The sequence below is a fragment of the Hippocampus comes genome, unplaced genomic scaffold (assembly GCF_001891065.2).
Source record: "Hippocampus comes isolate QL1 unplaced genomic scaffold, H_comes_QL1_v1.1 scaffold296, whole genome shotgun sequence".
In the NCBI taxonomy this organism is placed as follows: Eukaryota; Metazoa; Chordata; class Actinopteri; order Syngnathiformes; family Syngnathidae; genus Hippocampus; species Hippocampus comes.
The window spans coordinates 117,301-136,439 of record NW_017804975.1 but is presented as its reverse complement, the minus strand read 5'-3'; the positions used below and the strand labels follow the sequence as shown (position 1 = coordinate 136,439).

Here is a 19,139-nt window from a genome sequence, read left to right as displayed (position 1 = left end):
ATATTGTGGCAGTCATAAGGAGCACACACGATTGACTGTAAACACGACTTTATTCCACGACTGCCAACAAGTGGATCTATTCTGAACAAGGACAGAATAGTGTCCGCCATAATATTTATTAAAAAAAAAAAAATAAAAGTCCGCGAGAGAGAAGCCCGACTCGACCTGAACCTGTTTCACTTCCGCATTCCTGTCGTTTTGGTCTGCAGCAGAAACTGCACGTGTGACCGCAAGTGGAGCTGCGCCGACGCTGCGCCGGTGCTGTCACGCTCAGCGGTTTTGCACGTGTGACCGCTCCACAAAATTTGCTCCGGTGTAAAATATATCGCAACAAAATATTTCGGTGCAGCGTCGGACCAAATGTGTGCCGTGTGAACAGGGCTTGTGAGAGAAGCGAAACGTCCTTTTTTGTTTTGTTTTTTGTTTTTTACCCACAGGTGTAGATGACGACTGACGGAACCCTTTCTACGATGAAAAAATAAGTGAAACATGGCTGTTTGTTCCAGGGAAGACAAAAAGAGACATTGAAGAAAGTCAGATGTCAAGAAGAGAGAGACATGGCATTTCCAAGCACAGATGCCTCAGACCTCACATCTCTCAATCATTGGTCAGTAAAAAATGCCCACTTTTGGCAGTGCAGAGCCACAATTAGTGTTCGTGTGTGCATGCAGGTTGGAGCGCTGATCATCATCTCAGAAATACAGCAGTCACAACGGTGACAGACACTTCAGTGCTGACTGTCATTACCCCCAATGCCGCAGTGACTCCAGGCCGGCATCCTCGCAGGCGCTCCGCCTTCTCTTCTTCCTCCCCTCTGGTTTACAGCATTCTTGTGGAAGATAAGCAGGTTGACCAGGTCCAAACACGTTACAGCCTCAGGAGCAGAAGATCTCAAAACCTCTGAGTTGAACTTTTAAAACAAAAGATTTTTAATCGTCAAATTCAATAAAGTGAATTGCAATTTTATGTTTTGGCCTATTTAAAATTGGACTTCCCAAACACAATTTGAAATGTGGACTCTGCAGACCACAGAACACTTTTTTCACTTTACATCAGTCCATCTTAGATGAGCTCAGACAGCGTTTCTGGGTGTTGTGGATAAATGTCTTTTTCTTTGCACTAAAAAAGATGTAGCGCTGAAGTGGATTTACTGACATTGATTTTCTGAGCCCATGTGGCGATATCTTTTCCACGTTGTTGATTTTTGATGCAGTGCCGCCTGAGGGATCGAAGGTCACGGGCATTCAATGTTGTTTTATCGGCCTTGCCGCTTACATGCAGTGATTTCTCCAGATTCTCTCAAACCTTTGATATTATGGACTCTATAGGATTAAATCCCTAAATTCCTTGCAATTTTATGTTGTGCAACATTGTCCTTAAACTGTCGACTAGTTTCTCACATGGTGGTTCACAAGGTGGTGAACAGGTGTTTGATCTTTTCCTCAGTTTTTTTCTGCCACCAGTTTCAGCTTTTTGGAAATGTGTGGCAGCCATAAAATTCTATGATTTGCTAAAAACAATCAAGTCCATCAGTTGGAACATTAAATAGCTTGTCTATGTAGAGTGTATTCAATTAAAAACAGGTTGAAACACGATTTGTAAATCAATGTATTTGTTTGAATTTACACAGCGTCCCAACTTTGTTCGAATTGGGTTTGTACAAAGGGTGCATCTTTCTGAAACGCAAACTTGTCTTCATCTCTCTGGTTGTTAAAAGTCTGACGCGAAAACTTTTAATACATTTCGTCAGCCCCATAGCTTAATTGCCCAAGTAGTATTTCAATGGTTTTGAAAAACTAGGGAAAAAAAAAAACTATTATTGCAACAAAAGACTCAACCAGCTGTATGCATAACGAAAAAAAGGTCCTGCATTAATTGCTCAACAAATAGTGACGTAGGCAGAATGTGCCATGACTTGGGCATTTTTTCCTCTTGCATATAAATGGAAACAACCAAAGTTGTTTTACTCTTCTAAATACAATCAATGTGTGTAACTTGTCAACATGACACAAGTTGTTCATGTTTTAACCTTAAAACTGAACATTGTATTCACTGAATGTACTCTTGCACATCTTTTAGTGAGGCTTCGAGTAACGAAATCCATGTGATCCATAACATTTGACAGCTCTGGCATTGTGTTTGTTTTTCACAGTTGGGGCTCCGCTGGACACATCAAGCCATAATCGTCAAAATTATTTTGCGTGGAAACTGATTACCAAATAGTGCATGCCAAGTTTTATTTTTCCTCTCCATTGTCACAAATGTCAATAGTTTGTGGTAGAATGCTGTACATTAACCCTGAAAGTGATTCAAATTTAGTAAATTCGAAGCTATTGCTGATAAGAGCATGTCTCTGACTCCGATCAACTTTACAGGTCGGCCATTTTATGTGTGTGTGAGCGAGGTCATAGTGCATCGCTCGAGTGATGTGTGTGTGCAGACAAATAACACACTGCCAAACAAAATTTTATTCAAACAAAATTTTATTCAAGTATTAAAGTGTAAAGCACATTATTCTGAATATCAACAAAGTACCGATTGACACCCCCCCCCAAAAAAATAAAAGCAAAATTGCGACCTTGTCCGTCTAGATCATGTCTAAAGCTTCCTTTCCTTCTTTTTTGCCTTTCACATGATGCATAGAAATATTAATACAGTAGCTTTTGCAAAACTACAATCCTGTGTCCAAAAGATCTGCTGGTCCCTTAAACAGAAATTAAAAAAAAACAAAAAAAAAACAAAAAAAAAAAAAACGCTGTGAGGTGAAATGCATGAAATGACAAAAAGTATCACTAAGCCAAGCAAGTTACTGCACTTGAGCGGGCTTCACACATACCAACAACTGGGGCAGATTCGCCCGCTTATTCAGTTTTTAGAATCACCAAAGGCACGATTCACTGATGTCTGGAATATGTCCCAAGGGTACAACATTAACGGTGGCTCGATGCCACGGCGTGACTGTCGGGCCATCAGCAGTGCACTAATGCTGGCCCGATGGGGACAGTGCAAATTTAATGCTGAAATCAACATCGTTTTGCTTTTTAATAGCTAATTGTTAAATGTTTGACGTTTTATCCACTTGATAATCTTTGCTTTTTTTCCACCCCTCCTGTGCACATTCAATTGCCCCCCCATTAAGTAAGCATTGTACTGACATGCGTTTTGGCCACCGAGTCCACTTCACTACTTCATCCCAGGTAGGCTATATTGGATAATAATGTTCATTAAATCACACTATCTGTATACTGTGGAATGGCGAGGGTGGACATTTTTTTTCAGTGGCTGCCTTGATTGCCATGCTTGCATGCATTTTGACCACGGAAAACACACTTGGCGACATCCACATATAGGTCGACATATATCATGAGGAATTCCTTTCAAAGGAACTCCGAGGGGGGCGCTGTTCAGAAGCTCTTGTCGGTTTTGATTAAAAAGTGCAGGTAACTTCCCCTCCCTCGTTGCACTTTGTTTTACTTTAAGGCTCGAATTGTAACATTGGATGACGTTAAACTGTCCGGCAGCTCACCGCGGGCATGTTTCCGAGTGTTTCGCCAGACCCCGTTGTTGCCACGTTGGCATTAGATGATCAAGACGCCACCGCTATCAAGCTCGAGTGGTTCGCTTCGCTGGGGAAGGACATTGCGGGTATTTTCAAAAACGAACTTCGCCAGGCTCCGGGCGATGCTATATCTACAATCAAGCTTGATTTACAAGCCGACAAGACACAGATGGCTAATGAAAGAGCTGCGACCGTGGCTACTGTTACTACTCTTAAGGGTTGCCGTGGGTGTGATGGAGCATGCACTCTGTGTTACCGATGACTTCGTGGAGATGAAAACGACTCGAGTGCCTGACTGCTCCCGTTTCCAAGCCCGAAGATTTGGATTCCAGATCACATCAGGTTTGTAGGAGTTGCAGAGGGTCCAGATTCATGATCAACTACTACTTAGAAGAGGCACTTGGTTTAGAAAAGGAGCCACATCTGGAGCACTTTAACCTAAGCACACACCAGGCCAATGACGCAGATTTCACTCTTACAGTGAGCTGAGCTGACATTTTAGGCCGTGCGAGGGAGCTTCAGCGGGTTTCGCCATCTCAAGTCTTTTCCAGATCACACAGCCAAGATTACTTGAGCCCGGCCTGCATTCAATAATATTATGTGACAACTTCAAGCTATTGACAGGTGTTCGATTTGGCCTCTTTCGTCCGGCTCGCCTTTCCTGTTGCCTACTGCGGTATGGAGGAGGACGACTTTGTGTCAGCGGAGAGGGCCAGTGAATATGTCAAAACTTATTTTTGTATTCTTAATATCATTGTTATCTTTACTACATAAGGTGTGTGTGTCCAATGAAATATGCAACGTAGTGGACCAAGTTTGCGCATTTTCTTGGTGGATTTGGAACCAGCAGGGCTTCTTGCTTTTGATCGTTCTGCATTTCTCTTTGTTTGCAGTTGTGTGCAAACAAAGAGAAATGCAGAACTTAGGCAACTTTTAGTTCCTGTGGGAAACACCGCCTTTCCCTTTTTTTTTCCCCGTTTATGGAGACTTTTGGAGCTGTTTTTGTTTGTTGGTTTGATGGGAGGGTCGGGTGCCCCACCTCTTGCTTTCTTTGGTCATTTGTATGCATGTTTTTAAAACTTGAGCATGAAGTACATTTCAGTTTAGGTGGAGCAGGCACACATTTCAGATTTGCTAGCTGGAACTTTTAGAGACATGGATGATTCTGTGAAGAGCTCAATGGTTTTCACACATTTGAAGCGTTTAAATTCTGTTTCTACGGGAGAACACATGACTGAGCAGCCTTCCCTTGTTATCTTCTTCAAATCCAAGACTTCCTCCTGTCAGCTAGATTCCCTCCCCACAGTTCTGGTCAAATCTTGCTTGCCCTCTCTGCTTCCATTCATTTCAGCCATTATTCATTCCTCTCTGTCGTCTGGAATTGTTCCCAACTCCTTCAAAATCGCAGCTGTCACCCTAATCCTGAAAAAAACCCGGTTCAGATCCCAATGACTTCAATAACCTACGCCCCATCTCTCACCTTCCTTTCATCTCAAAAATTCTTGAAAAAATTGTTGCCTCTCAGCTCCATTCCCACCTCACCTGTAATAGTCTTTATGAACAATTCCAGTCCGGCTTCCGTCCCAGTCACAGTACAGAAACAGTTCTCATAAAAATCACAAGTGATCTCTTCATGGCAGCAGACTCTGGCTTAATCTCCATTCTCATTCTGCTTGACCTGAGTGCAGCTTTCGACACCATTTCGCACTCCATCCTCCTCAATAGACTCTCCACCTTAGGCATCACCCACACCCCCCTAAGTTGGTTCCATTCATATCTCACTGGCCGCTCTCAGTTCATCCAACTCAATTCTTTCACTTCACAATCCCTCCCCGTCACTTCTGGTGTTCCCCAGGGTTGTCCCCGGTCCCCTCCTGTTCATGATCTACCTTCTTCCGCTTGGCAATATTTTTCGCAAATTTGGTATTCACTTTCACTGCTTCGCGGATGACACCCAGCTCTACCTCTCCAGCAAACCCGACGCCTCCCTCCCACCCTCCTCCCTCTCTCACTGTCTCTCAGAAATCAAATCTTGGTTCACCCATAACTTCCTCAAGTTAAACAGCAACAAAACAGAACTCCTCCTCGTTGGTACTAAATCCACACTATGCAAAGCCGACAATTTTTTCCTCACAATTAATAACTCCACTGTATCTCCTTCCCCTCAGGTCAAGAGCTTGGGTGTCATCCTCGACAGCTCACTATCTTTCCACTCCCACATCAATAACATTACCCGGTCCGCATATTTCCACCTCCGTAACATCAACCGTCTCCGTCCCTCTCTCACCCCTCATACTACTGCTATCCTTGTTCACAGCCTCGTTACCTCCCGCATTGACTATTGCAATTCACTTCTTTTCGGCGTCCATCTCAAATTTCTCCATAAACTTCAACTTGTTCAGAATTCAGCAGCCTGGATCATTACGAAAACCCCCTCCTTCCATCACATCACCCCCATCCTCCGACAGCTCCACTGGGTCCCTGTTAAACATATCAATTTCAAAATACTTCTTTACACATTCAAAGACATCCATAACCTTGCCCTCCCCTAACTATCAGATCTTCTTCAGATCGCGATTCCTTCTCGCTCACTCAGGTCTTCATCCTCCCTCCACCTCTCTATACCCTCTGCCCGTCTCAGCACAATGGGGTGCAGGGCCTTCAGCCACTCTGCCCCCAAACTCTGGAACTCCCTTCCGCCCAATATTCGTAACATTGATTCTCTTTCCACATTCAAAACCAAGCTCAAAACCCACCTATTCAGACTGGCTTATTCTACATAAATTCATCTTTTATTTATAATTTTATCTGTGGTTTTATTTTATTGTTTTATTGTTTGCTCTTGCCTGTAAAGTGTCCTTGAGTGTTGTGAAAGGCGCTTACAAATGAAATGTATTATTATTATTATTCTCATTAGGTGGTTTTGGGAGACTAGCCATTGCAGTCCCCCGTTTGCAATGGCTAAAATATCCATCCATCCATCCATCCATTTTCCAATCCGCTTATCCTCACAAGGGTCGCGGGGGGAGCTGGAGCCTATCCCAGCCGACTTCGGGCAGTAAGCGGGGGACACCCTGAACTGGCTGCCAGCCAATCGCAGGGCACAGAGACAAACAACCATCCATGTTCACACTCACACCTAGGGACAATTTAGAGTGTTCAGCCTGCCGTGCATGTTTTTGGAATGTGTGAGGAAACCGGAGTACCCGGAGAAAACCATGCAGGCCCGGGGAGAACACGCAAACTCCACACAGGGAGGCCGGAGCTGGAATTGAACCCGGTACCTCTGCACTGTGAGGTCGACACGCTAACCACTGGACCACCAGGCCACCTGGCGAAAAGAGTTTCAGATTTTACGGCGAATGGGCTTGGGAGATACCGTAACCCGCCTATAAAGAAACGTTCTTCCTTCTCCAAGGTCCATCAGCCATATTCCAGGATTTATTTATTGCTATTCCTTTTAATTCTCGTGTTTCTTCAGACTATTCTGTATTTTATTTTATATTCAGCTGATGAGTTATAGGTGGAATCCTCCCTCCTGGAGATTTGATTCTCGACTGTTGGCAGACCAAGAATTTTTTATATCTCTCTTAAATGATTTCCTTTCTTTTAACCAGAACAACCAATTTGTCTTCACTTCTGTGGGAGACCTGAAAGCGTATCTTAAAGGACAGATTATTTCTTACGATGTGCTCTCTAAAAATAGGCTTAATTTGAGGCTGAATGAAAAACAATCGCGACCAGGAAGTTGGACGACAGATTTGCGTTGAATCCCACTTCCGAACATTTTGATTTACAAGCACAATTTGATTTCATGCCAACAAGAGAAGCTGAGTGCTCGCTACTATTAAGTCGTGGCGCACAATAAGAATGTGGTGACAATGCGAGCAGATTAGTGGCACAGTTACAACGCAAAGTTGCTTCTCATGTTAATACCTAACATCCAAAATAATTGGAATGTGATCACGACAGATCCGATAGAAGTCAACATCATGTTGAAATTATTTTATTCTGTCTAAGTTTGAACTTCCCGTAGACAGCACTACAATGGACGAATTTCCGCTTTTGTCAGCATTTAATGGGTTGACGAATGTGATCCCTTGCCACCCACTTGAACAGAATCGCACTCCTTCTTAAGAAAGACGAAAAGCCGACCTTGTGTGGATTTGATAAATCATGATCTCTGCTCAACGCTGATGTGACGACGTTGGCTAAATTAATTGCATCTCGTTTGCAGACAGTCCACCCTTGTATTTGATAGCCAAGGAGGAACATGATTTTAAAAAGGGTCATCATGTTTTAATACAATTTATGCTAAACCACCAAATCCCCGGAGATGTCGATTTTATTGGATGCTGTCAAAAGCTTTTTAGAGAGTAATTGTCGTTTGGAAAAATTTGGCAATTTGTATTTCCCGGATTTGACCTTTATTGATCTCCTAAAGCCAGTGAGAGCTACTCTGATGACTCTGATGTCTTTTCCACTGAGCATGCTCAACTCATGTTGATCTTCTTCCTTGGTTAGAGGAATCACTCTAAACGGTAGAGAGTTTAGTTTGTCATGATACACGGACAATTTCTTATCATATGTTACTGATCCAACTACTTCTGTGACTGCTCTCTTAAATTGAAGCTGGAAAAGAATCCGCCTCAGCGCCAGTAATCTGACTGACTTGTTTGAGTTTGAATTACTTGGTTATCATTGTGACACGATCTCTGTCCAATCGTTCACTGGCTAACATCACTCCCCTTATCTCAAAGGTTTCTTCTGTTATTCAAAGGTAACCTCCCCCTTTCATTGATTGGCAAGATTCAAGTTGTAAAGATGAATACGTGGCCAAAATTTCGATTGTCAGTCTTTCCCCTTTTTTTCCGGGGGGGGGGGGGGGGGGCCGAAACAATTCTTTTTGATTCCTTGGATAAGATTATCTGTTCTTTTATTTGCAGCGGGAAGCCACCAAGAGTTCGTATAACTTTGTTGCAAAGTTGTAATCTTAGTGGTGGTCTGACGTTGCCTAATTTTCAATTTTAGTATTGGGTGGCTCATGTAGAGAAACGGCGTTTCGGTATAAACGTTCACCGATTCCTCGTGGTGTAGACTGTAACTATCATCCAATAGGGGTTCTTCCTTCCCTGCGCTACTCTATTCCCATAGGCCGGCAAAACCTCCATTACATAGAGACAACTTGGTGGTGATCAATACTCTCAAGATTTGATATCAGTTTAGCAGCTTTAACAGGTGTGTTACACAACACTTATTTCTCCCATCGCTCTCGAAATGTGACATGACGGGGGCATAAAACATTTGTGCGCAATGTCCGATAGAATTGCTGACCTGTCTAGATGCTTATGATCTACGACTTTTGGGAGCATGGGTTAAAAGCAAGATTCAATCTACCACCTGTCGACGTCTGGGACCCATCTAGTTTTTAGGTTCTGCATATGGTCTTTTTTTTTTTAACATGTTCGGTCAAGCCGAGGTGGAGAATAGGTGGGGAGCGCATAGTTTTCATTTGATTGCGTGTGTTTAGGTGTTTTTGTACATGGTTATTTAACTATTACTTGGTATTTGGCATATTCACGTTAAAAAAAAAAAAAAAAAAAAAAGTATTTTCTCTGGCGAAAAAACTACGATTGAAACATTGTTAGAAATATATACTTCATCTTGCTTTTGCTGTTTACAACATAATTTGCCACACCTCTACGTGTACAATGTTCACCGCTTACGACAGATGAATCCACTGAGAGATGTGCATGTCCGAAAATGCCCCAACTCCAGCTTTATCACATTATCACCCACAGGCTTCTTCCTCATCTCTTTGATGACACTCCCACTTCGAATTTGAAAGGTCTGAACAGCTGCGACCGCTAAAAACAAAAGCGCGCAACCATTTTACATCACTGCCATGAATGCATTGCGAAGTAAACAACAATGGCGACGTACATGCAAATGAAGTTTCTATTAACTGTATTCAAGTGGAAATTACTTACGAGAAAGTTCTTATGTTACTAACCCCTAAATAAACCATAGAGCGAAAACATGTCATTACATTCGGCCCCTGATGTCCTTCAGAGTGACTATCCCCCTGGTGTAGGCTGTGTCATCTGGACAGAAAACAACTGTAAATTTAGAACTTGTCTGTTATTTGTAATTGCAAATCCTCATGTGTGCAGTCAATATAACCAGAGTTTTCAACTGCCATCCAATCAGCGCATAAGCTAAGTTAGCTTTATGCCTTCTATTCTTTTTTTGTATTTTCCGTCAGTCATGGTATTGTGTAGCGCCGTGCTGCCTCTCACACATCAGTTGAGAGACAATGGTGGGTTTGTCTGTTTTTTTTTTTTCTTTTTCCTCCTCGTAGGGTTTCTCATTTTGGTAACCGGGAGAAATGTTTCAAGTGGGTATGTGCGTAACCTGCTTAAGCAAAGCGGTTTGATACATTGATCCCTTGTGAGAGCCTCTCCGCTACAAAGAGTTTTGCCATGTAACATGGAAGTACAAACAGAACTTACTGAGTAACGTCATGCTCCATTTTTTTTTTTTATCAAAGTGATTATCAGAAAAGGCACAACGAAATCCACACCATAACAATTCTAATCATATTTGCTCCTAAATTTTCTTAATTTCCCCCAAGCCCACGTCATCGATCATCAACCCAGATAAACATTTGAGAGAACGGTGTTATCAAGTTAAACGAGTTTCAGCAGGCAAATCTCCCAATTCGACAGAGATAGAGGCATAGATTTGATTTGATTTCAAGAGCTTTTGTGCCATTGATTTGGTTTAGTGGCTTGTATGCCCTTCATATTTGACATCGTCATAAATCTGGTTACTACTAATTAGATGAGCATAGCACTAACTTACTAAGGTCTTATGAGCTCGATGCCTGTGAGGCATCTTGGGATAACACGGGTGAACGATGCTTAAAAAGCCACATTATTTGTGTTTGAAAACTCCCCCATTTTAGTTCATGACGGACACGGGGAAAACAAATCACAAAGGTCTGAACTAATGACATCACGCGACGACAGACAGCTGCTGCGCGAAAAAAAAAATTACAGGAAGAAAATGGGTGCAAAAAAAGTGCCTGCAAGTGCTTTGGATTGCAAAAGTCTTTTTTAGCGATGCTATTCTGTCATCTGGGAAACAAGACACCCATTTTGAACGTTCGCACGATCACAAAAATGTGCTTGGGGAAAAAACAAAGGAGGGAATCCCCAGAGCAGAACTAAACATTCAAAACAAAACAGTCTTCATGACAGAGTGATTCCAAAATAAGATGTCTGAAGCACGAGCTGCGCTCACTCACGCCTTCCACAGGTCGTAGCACTGAGCCGAAATCAACTCGAGTCGGCGCGCACTGCGAATGGGACTCTGCTGCAGCAGCACCTGTCTGCTGAGGGCCAACCATTACGTGATGTCTTGAACACACCAACCCGCAACCATCTTGCCATTACATACCCGCTCTCAAGTCCTGCACACTCCTGAAGGTCTTTCGCTTCATTCCGCCGTGATGCCTTTCTCTCGCAGCTCCTCTGTCACACGCACCAGGTACGTCGGGTCTGGGTATCCAAAACTGAGAGGGGCAAAAAAAACAAAAACAGCACAGCAAATTCTAAACCTATGGGAAGACTAGGCAGCGAAATATCAACGAACCTCGGCTTCCATCAGTTCTATACCGTTTACTGTTGTCCTCAATAGCTTTATGTAAAAGTACAATGTGTAAGTCTAAATAATAATTATTAGCTTTGAAAAGACACTACAGAAAATTGCAACTTTGAAGTTTCATCTGCGTCGTCCTTCATTGTGTGCTTTGATTGGCCAGTCTGCCTTTACAAGGTGTGGCTTAGCGAAGGGGCTCAGTTACCAAAAGACGGACGGACGTTGTCACGTACCAGCGGGGCCCGCCCCATATTGAGGTCTTGTGGTGAATGTCATTCCAGGTGATGACATTTTGCAAGCCTGTGGTCATGGAGGTACCGATGGTGAAGGTAAGGCGCTGCTCGAAAGCCCGGCGCAGCAGGCCTAGCACACGGTTCCCCTCGGGGCTGTCAGGGAGGTAGGCCAAACGGTCTGTTCCTGGGTAGCGCACGCCCGGGTTGGGATGCTCTGGCTTTTGGCATCAAGAGTACACAACATACTCAATGAGTTCTGGGCTGTGCGACGAACACACAAGGAACCACAACTGTAGATCAAGCTGCAAACAAGTGATGAGCGGGCCCTCGCACTCGGGCTGGACGATTACGACAAAGCCAACCGTCACAATTATTTCGATTGACATTGAAATCACTGAGAAGCAATTCCTCATTTATTTCAAAATTTGAGCCACAACAACCAAAACTCAACTTGAAATATAAAGGCGATACTACTTCTCATTTGTTTAAAAATAATGTAAATGGCCGCTGTGTTCATTGAGCAACCGCCGCGTGTCAACTTTCGATTTAAGACTGCACAATGGTATGCACACAGAGCTCGGCCTCTACAGCATAAATTCTGGAAGAATGAAGCCATATCGTTTCCAGCCAAAACCATGAAATAAGTCCACGCAGTGAGCGTACACTTTTGATGTGAAAGCTGCACTGTCAGATGGTCTTTTGAGGACACAAATTGCACTTTGGAGAAGGAGTGGACCACGCATGGAGAATGGTGGAAACATTTCCTCCTATCTGTTCGTCCACTGTGTCAGCGGTTTAATTTACGCGCGCAGCTCCGCTCACATCTTAGAAGATGAAGACCTAAGAGCTACCGCCTGCGTTGCGAAGCGATGAGACTCAAGAGGAAGGGCAGATCCTCCCTCACGCAAATCAAACCCGCCTCGTTAAATACTCTACACGGCCTTGGTTTTTAATGTCGCTTGCGTGGCGGTGGCGTGTCTGGCGTGTCTTCTGTCCAATTGTAAATCACTCCTTGTACCGGAAATGTTCACTGCACACGGGCGCCTGCCTGCTTTTCTTTGTGCACACTGGTTGCTTGACGAAACATGCTTTGGACATTTTTTTTTTGGTCAAAATCGGGGAATAAAAATTCTGTTGTTTCTGGTTGACCCCTCGCAAATTTGTGCACTGCGTTAGAGACTTGTTTTTCTTTGTGTCATCCTTGTCCACTGTGTGTCGATTGTCCAGCAGTGATATAGTTTGGGTGGGAAAATCTATTGCGTTTTCCCAACCAAACTAAGTAAGCCACGCATGTAAAATTAACAAAAGCCTTGAAATAAAAAATGGAAAAACACTGGCATTTTCAACAGCGCTTATCCTGAACAGGGTTGCTAGAGCCTATCCCTGGTGATTTTAGGCAAAAGGCGGACTACACCTGGTGAACTGGTTGCAAGGCACACAGAGACACCAACGCACATTCACACCCACATCCACACCCTTAATGAGTGGGAACCGATACCACGCTGCATACACACAAGTCAGGCGAGTGTACCATTACACCATCAGCGACATGAAATTACCAACGAGTAAAACTATTGAAAAAACAAAAAAGGCATTGCCTTGGGTTGCAAACATGATAGCGTGAGAAAACTTTGCATACAATTTAATTCTGCTTTCTGTCCAACAACTTGAAACCAAAATGTCTCCAAATGATTTTGTTCTCGACGGAAGGCTGCCTTTCTGGTTTCTGACATGTTTTTAATTGCTCACTCTACACCAGGGGTCCCCAACCTTTTTTGCCCCACGGACCGGTTTAAGTCAGACAATATTTTCAGGGACCGGCATTTAAGGTGTGGCGGAATTAATACAACAAAATAATATGGTATGAGCTGCATGAAATCTGTGGTGTTTTCGAAATATAATAATAAACACAAGGAGCGTCTAATCTGGTCGCAACACTCTTATCGCTCTGGTAATGTTTAATGCCTTCAAAATACGATACAACGCAAATTCAAAGTGCATGAAAATGACGACTCACCACAGCCCCGAGCTTGATTTTCTGCAATCAGACAGTCCCATCTCGGGGTAATGGGAGACAATGACACCTCAAGTGTGTGGTTTATGTCCAGTCTACTTCGTAATTTTGTTTTAGTCGCTGTTGCTGCAGAAACTCCCCACCTCACACAGGTAGGATGTCGGAAATAGCAACAGTGCTATTGTGGCGATCTCAGAGTATTCAGCCATAACTTTGATCCAGTAGTTTCGAACATACTTTTAAGGCGGCCGTCATTTGCGATCTCCAAGCAGCTTTTTTACTCATTTTGCGGGCTTCAGCGTTTTGTTTATGAGCGTCGTCGGTCACGTGACCGAGAAGTGTGCCTTTGACGTGAGTCAAGCGTGACACAGACGGATGTAACAGAGAATCCGGTAATTTTTCAAAATAAAACATATTTCGTATTCCGAAATAAATAAAACGGAAATAAGGCAAGTTCTTTCTGTGCGGCCCGGTACCGGTCCGCGGACCGGCGGTTGGGGACCTCTGCTCTACACAACACTGATCCACGCACTTGCTAGAACTGGACACAACACAGGTCAATTCCAGGTACTTTTACAGTGCAGGAAAATGTATACAAACCATGTCATATGACACAACACATTAACGAAGAAGAATGGTCTTTTTTTCGTGGGAAGAAAAAAAAAACGTCACAATCAAAATCAAATGAACTTCTTCCTCTTACTCATTTTCCTGGGCCGACACTCCTAAAAAAATGATCAAACTTGTGACAAGAAGCTCCACTCACATTTGACGGCGTAGGCTATCAGGCTTAGAAAGTTGTCTGTTTCAAATCAAAGGGTCAAATTTTGAAAACCGGCTGCTTCAAATCAGAGAGTGAAATATTTAAAGGGTCAAAAGTAGCAAGGAGTGTGATACAGTTGATCCCAATTCGCTCTTCCAATCGGCATTTTTTTTTCCCGATCGTCCATGTGAGGCTCAATAGCATCGCGTGCTGTGCAACGGGACTTTGTTTTCTTGAACGACAACTGCCAATGTTTTAGCATTCCTTGTGCAGTTTATTGCAAAAACCTTTGCTTTGCACTTTTGTAATCAGGGTTCTACATTAAGCCTTTCGGTGGTGTTGGGCCACCACGAGCCATATTGGCCCTGCCAGAACCAGCACTGGCCCTGGAAATCGCTGTTGGCTCATATTCCGAATTTGGTCACTTCAATATTTTTACAAAAATCTACACTATTAGTCATCCCTCACGAAACAAATTCTCCACCAATTTTGAGTGTTGAAAATGGCTTCCTTTCTTTGATGATGCAATGTCAATGATTGAACAAACATGCCGTTTTGACACTGCTCATCAACAGAACTCGCCACTACGTCACTGTGAGCATGACGCCACGTGGCAAAACACAAAACAAAATGAAAGAGAACTATAAGTAAAAAAAGAATTTGTCGTAATAAAATATAACTAAAAATATAGTATATCATATGTTAAAATTGTTGACTTCATCATATTTATTTATGAAATTTATAGGGACATTCATATTTCTTTACCTCTGTATCCGGACTATTTGGACACTCTGTAGACACAAATAAAATGAAAAGTTTGTAAAAACTAAACAATCCAAGATGGCACCCTAGTAGGCAGCAGTCGGCAAGTGCTATTCATGAGCTTTGGGGTTTTTTTTTTTTGTTTGTTTTTTTTTGTCACGGTTTTTGTTCAGGTGGACCCGACGTGGACTTTTTTTTTAGCCTTTTTGGCCACATTCTTCAAAAGAGAAGAATCTGTGCTTGGTGATTGCGCCTTCTCTGCAGCACATGTGTACCATGACTGATTTTCATTGGGAGGAACGTCGGCGCTATTTGACCGTCGCCCCTTGACAGCCGCAGGGCACTTGTTTTTTGCAGCATTTTTCACAGCTCCGTTTTGTTTATCGAAGATGAAAGGCGCTGTTGACAGTCTACGCAGTCTATTGCATGACTGTCGTGTTTTAAGTTGTGTGTTGTGTTTTATTATTTTAACTGTTTATATGTTATGTTTATGTTCAGAAACCTGCCTCTGGGCTATGGCTGAAAACGAGCATTTATGCTAAATCCAGCGCACTTACACTGTTTATTCATGTTTTGATTAATGTTCACTATCCCAATGAAATAAATAAAATTAAAATAAATACATGAAAGGAAAATGGCCATGAAAAAGTTCCAATCAAGATATGGAGTTGTACAAGTGGTTCTCAAAGCACGTGCAAAGAAATAAATATAAAACAACAGTGCTTGAGGTAACTTTTAGGAGCATCTCCCAATTAACGGGCGTTTTAATACCGGATGTGGTGTCTAAGTCTGAACACTGGGAGGCACCCCCGTGACGACGTACATGGCTTTTATCTGCTCTGATCGGAAAGTAGCGAAGCTAAATGCTATGCTAACGGATGCGTTCTATCGCCACAGTGGCCGCAAGCTTCTTGTGTGGTTAAATGCACATGTGCTTGAGCTGTGAATAATGAGGGAACACTGCACATGGTTTCTAAATCTAAGTATGAAATTCAGGGACCCCCCCAACCAACCACCCACACACACACACACACACACACACACACACACACACACACACACTTGTATGGAGATGATCTCATCCCATCATGCTTCACGGTTCAAAATGAAATCTTTTCCTTTTATGTGTCATGTGGAGAGTTGTTTGTTCCATGCCTGTTGGTTAGTAAAAACGCGTACACCATCGTGGAGTCAGTTATTTTTTTTAAAGTATTAACTAGTGAGTCATTCACTGGTGGAGCTCTGCTCATGTGTTAACATATAAATGTTTCAAATTCAAAGCACACTTGCCCCAGATTGGTGATACACTGTATAAACCGTACGCAAGTATATGCAGCAAATAAACAAGTTATTTAAATATTGACATATTGCTCGGCCTTGTGACAAGTTATGGGGCTTGGTTTATTTCAATTTGGTGATCAGCCCCAAAATTCCTGCTCATGTGGAGTCTAATCACTACTGTCCAATTGGGAGCAACTGTGTAATGCCCAACCCTATGGTGCACCATCAATTTTTCCATGTAGAATCAGTTGGCGAACTCACCGCCTGGAAGCCGGGAGGGAAGCTGTAGATGATGCTGATGCAACCGTAGCCTTCATGACCCGGGAGCTGCAGGGTGGGATCCCGCTCGACAATCATGGTGCCATTGGCAGGCTGGTTACCAATCAGCTGGCCGTAAACAAGGCGACATACAGGACATGCCCTCTTCACCTTGAAGGCTTGATCCAGGCAGCAGCGGCAGAAGGAGTGGCCGCATTTCTCCAGGGTGGTCTTATCTACCACGTCCCCCATGCAGATGGAGCATGAACTGTTGTCGTCCGCCTCGCCGTGGGAAGTTGCTCCACAGTCTTTCCGGTGGGCTGCTTCATGGAGCACGGAGAAGGCCTCTTCGTCCGCAGCCTTACGGAACTTCTGCTGCTGCTGTCTCTGAGAGCGGCGAGACGGCAGCTGGGGTGAAAGTTGGAGCAGGGTCCCCTCCCCGTTTGGCTGCAGGACCCCCGTACAAGGCAGCAGGGCCCTCTTCCTCTTGGGGCCACCATCCTGCTTACTCATCTCCTTGCGGGCACAGCGGCACAGATCGATGAAGGCTTTGCGTGTCTCACTGGAAACGGGAGCGTCCGCCACCGCGGCGAGCCTGGCGCCTGGCACTGGCTGCAGCCTCACCGCGCAGCAGCCCCCGCTCTCACCACGTCGGACGATGCCAGCGTTCATGCCCTGCTTGTGCTGGAAGTCGAGAAGCCAGGGCCTGCCAGCGGCGGCCAGGTAGTCCCACACAGCCTGTGACACCAGCACCTCATCACTCCCCTGGCCAGCACGCACGCTCATCTCATCAGATGAAACTGCACACACACACACACACACACACACGGAAAACAAAGTGTCTCCACAAGTACACAGAGTAGGTATTTCGCGCAAACAATCGTCAGGGCTTCTCATGACACATTTGCAGGGTTGTGTGTGGCGCCACGCAAATACTGAACCGACACTTAACATTTGAGCTCCGATGAGATCAGCTGATCACGAACGGAGGCTGTAAACAATGGCGTCACAACACACGCTCGCAGACATTTACCTTGTGAGCCCATAAATCTCCTCAATGGCAACGGAGGCTTCAAGCGGGCGAGAAAAGAACAACACGCGATGACTGTACGGATGAGCCAATATTATGGAAGCTGTTCGGCGGTCCGCCATTCTCCGACGGAAGAGTTAGCGATTTCGCAACATCGGTTCAGCTGTCGATTTGTCTCCTGGTGATAGTCAACAAACCTTTTTAAATCTTAAGCATCTCCACCTTCTGCTCCCTATCCGAACGCCACCGTCATTTGGTTGTTTTGAACCCACAGCTAGCGGCAAGCCTTGCTAGCAGCTTTGTGGCCGGTATAAGCTAGCTAACTGCGAGGAGGTGGAAGAGGAAAAGGAAGAGGAAGAAGCAGTCTTGTGGTCCGGCTTTCAAACGGCTTGTCTTGTATTTTTACGCGTTGGCGTTCAAATCCGAGCAATTGTGCTGTCCGACAAATGCTTCTCAAAGATGGAGACCTTCACTTCTTAATGCCCTTGGACTTCTTTTCCGACAGCCTTGACGACGTCACACCGCGCTCTAATCACATACTTGACACTGTTGTTCATGTTCGGAGAAATGGTCGTTTGTGAGCGTGTAACGTCGCCTAACCCAGATTATAAATAAAAAACGTAGCCCGGAAGTTCGTCAGTGTTGATGTGATTGGCTGGAAGGACGGACGGCTTCTGTCACGACAATCGACGTCTAATAAAGGCTCACTTTATGATAAATAGTACCAATACATGACGTGAACTACCAATTAAAACGCTTTTATTTTGTTGCGTCAATGCAATTTACACACTGTTCTCTTTTTCACTCCACTTTTTCGACATCTAATTCCACATTTCAAGCCAAGTCAACTTTATTGTCAGATATGTTCGATGTGCAACATACAGCACAGATGAAATTTCTTTCCTCTCAACCACAGTGCAACCACAGGAGAGAGAGGAGCCCTTGTGGGTACCTGTGCTGCCATCAACAGAACAGTTAACATAAAATAACAAAATAATACAACACAACACATAAGACACAGACAGTCATGCAATCTTACCACTTTTCTGCATACACTTTGCTGTTTGAAGCAGTTCTAGATGAAAGAGGAGAGATTTAAAGTGTCCTTTTACCAGTGGATCAGAGAGGTCATGCTGATAATGTGTATACGTCTGCTACAAGCTAAGTTTGAAAGCAAACAAGAAGCTGTAGCGTCCAACAGATTCAATCGATTCCAACAATTAACATGCCAGAAATTCTGGACATTTGTGCTATTATTTTTCCCATTACCCAAATTTTCGCATTTCCCCAAATTAGACATTTTTACCCCCCATTCCCAATAATCCTCACTCTTTCCAACGAGACATTCAACATCCAAGTTCCACACGATTCCCATTCGAACTCAAGACGTTTAAGGTTGAACTGTTCAAAAGATGTAATGTGGGTCAATGTTTTCCATTGACTTTGAAATCCCTTTATTTGCCATGTAGACTAGGGTAATCAGTTTCATTTTGCTCCCAGTTGCTCCAAAAAAATTATTTGATTTCAGCCGAAACATTTTGTCCTGTAATTGCTCAGTTCTTTCCCTTTTTACCACT

At 43.7% G+C, this 19,139-nt stretch overlaps 1 protein-coding gene and 1 long non-coding RNA gene across 6 annotated transcripts in view; one reads left to right on the top strand and one right to left on the bottom strand.

Moving 5' to 3' along the window:
• Positions 1-1,055, top strand: part of LOC109529467 (uncharacterized) — a 4,789-nt gene extending 3,734 nt beyond the window's left edge. Inside the window, exons 5-6 of the long non-coding RNA XR_002170840.1 lie at positions 507-607; positions 672-1,055. This is a non-coding gene — a long non-coding RNA (uncharacterized LOC109529467). The remainder of the gene's footprint in view (positions 1-506; positions 608-671) is intronic.
• Positions 1,056-7,142: 6,087 nt separating this feature from the next.
• dtx3 (deltex E3 ubiquitin ligase 3) lies at positions 7,143-18,211 on the bottom strand. Of its 5 annotated transcripts, none has more exons than XM_019892765.1 (5): positions 17,566-18,210; positions 16,536-17,332; positions 11,455-11,672; positions 11,021-11,135; positions 7,143-10,955 (listed from the first exon to the last, which is right to left on the bottom strand). In XM_019892765.1, exons 1-4 carry the CDS (start codon positions 17,576-17,578, stop codon positions 11,060-11,062), a joined length of 1,104 nt encoding a protein of 367 aa, XP_019748324.1. In that variant the 5' UTR covers positions 17,579-18,210; the 3' UTR covers positions 7,143-10,955; positions 11,021-11,059. The 5 variants fall into 5 exon arrangements, with proteins under 5 accessions (XP_019748324.1, XP_019748332.1, XP_019748342.1 ...); XM_019892773.1 differs by having other exon boundaries at positions 7,143-10,952; XM_019892783.1 differs by having other exon boundaries at positions 7,143-11,135; positions 17,760-18,211.
• Between the last annotated feature and the right edge of the window lie 928 nt (positions 18,212-19,139).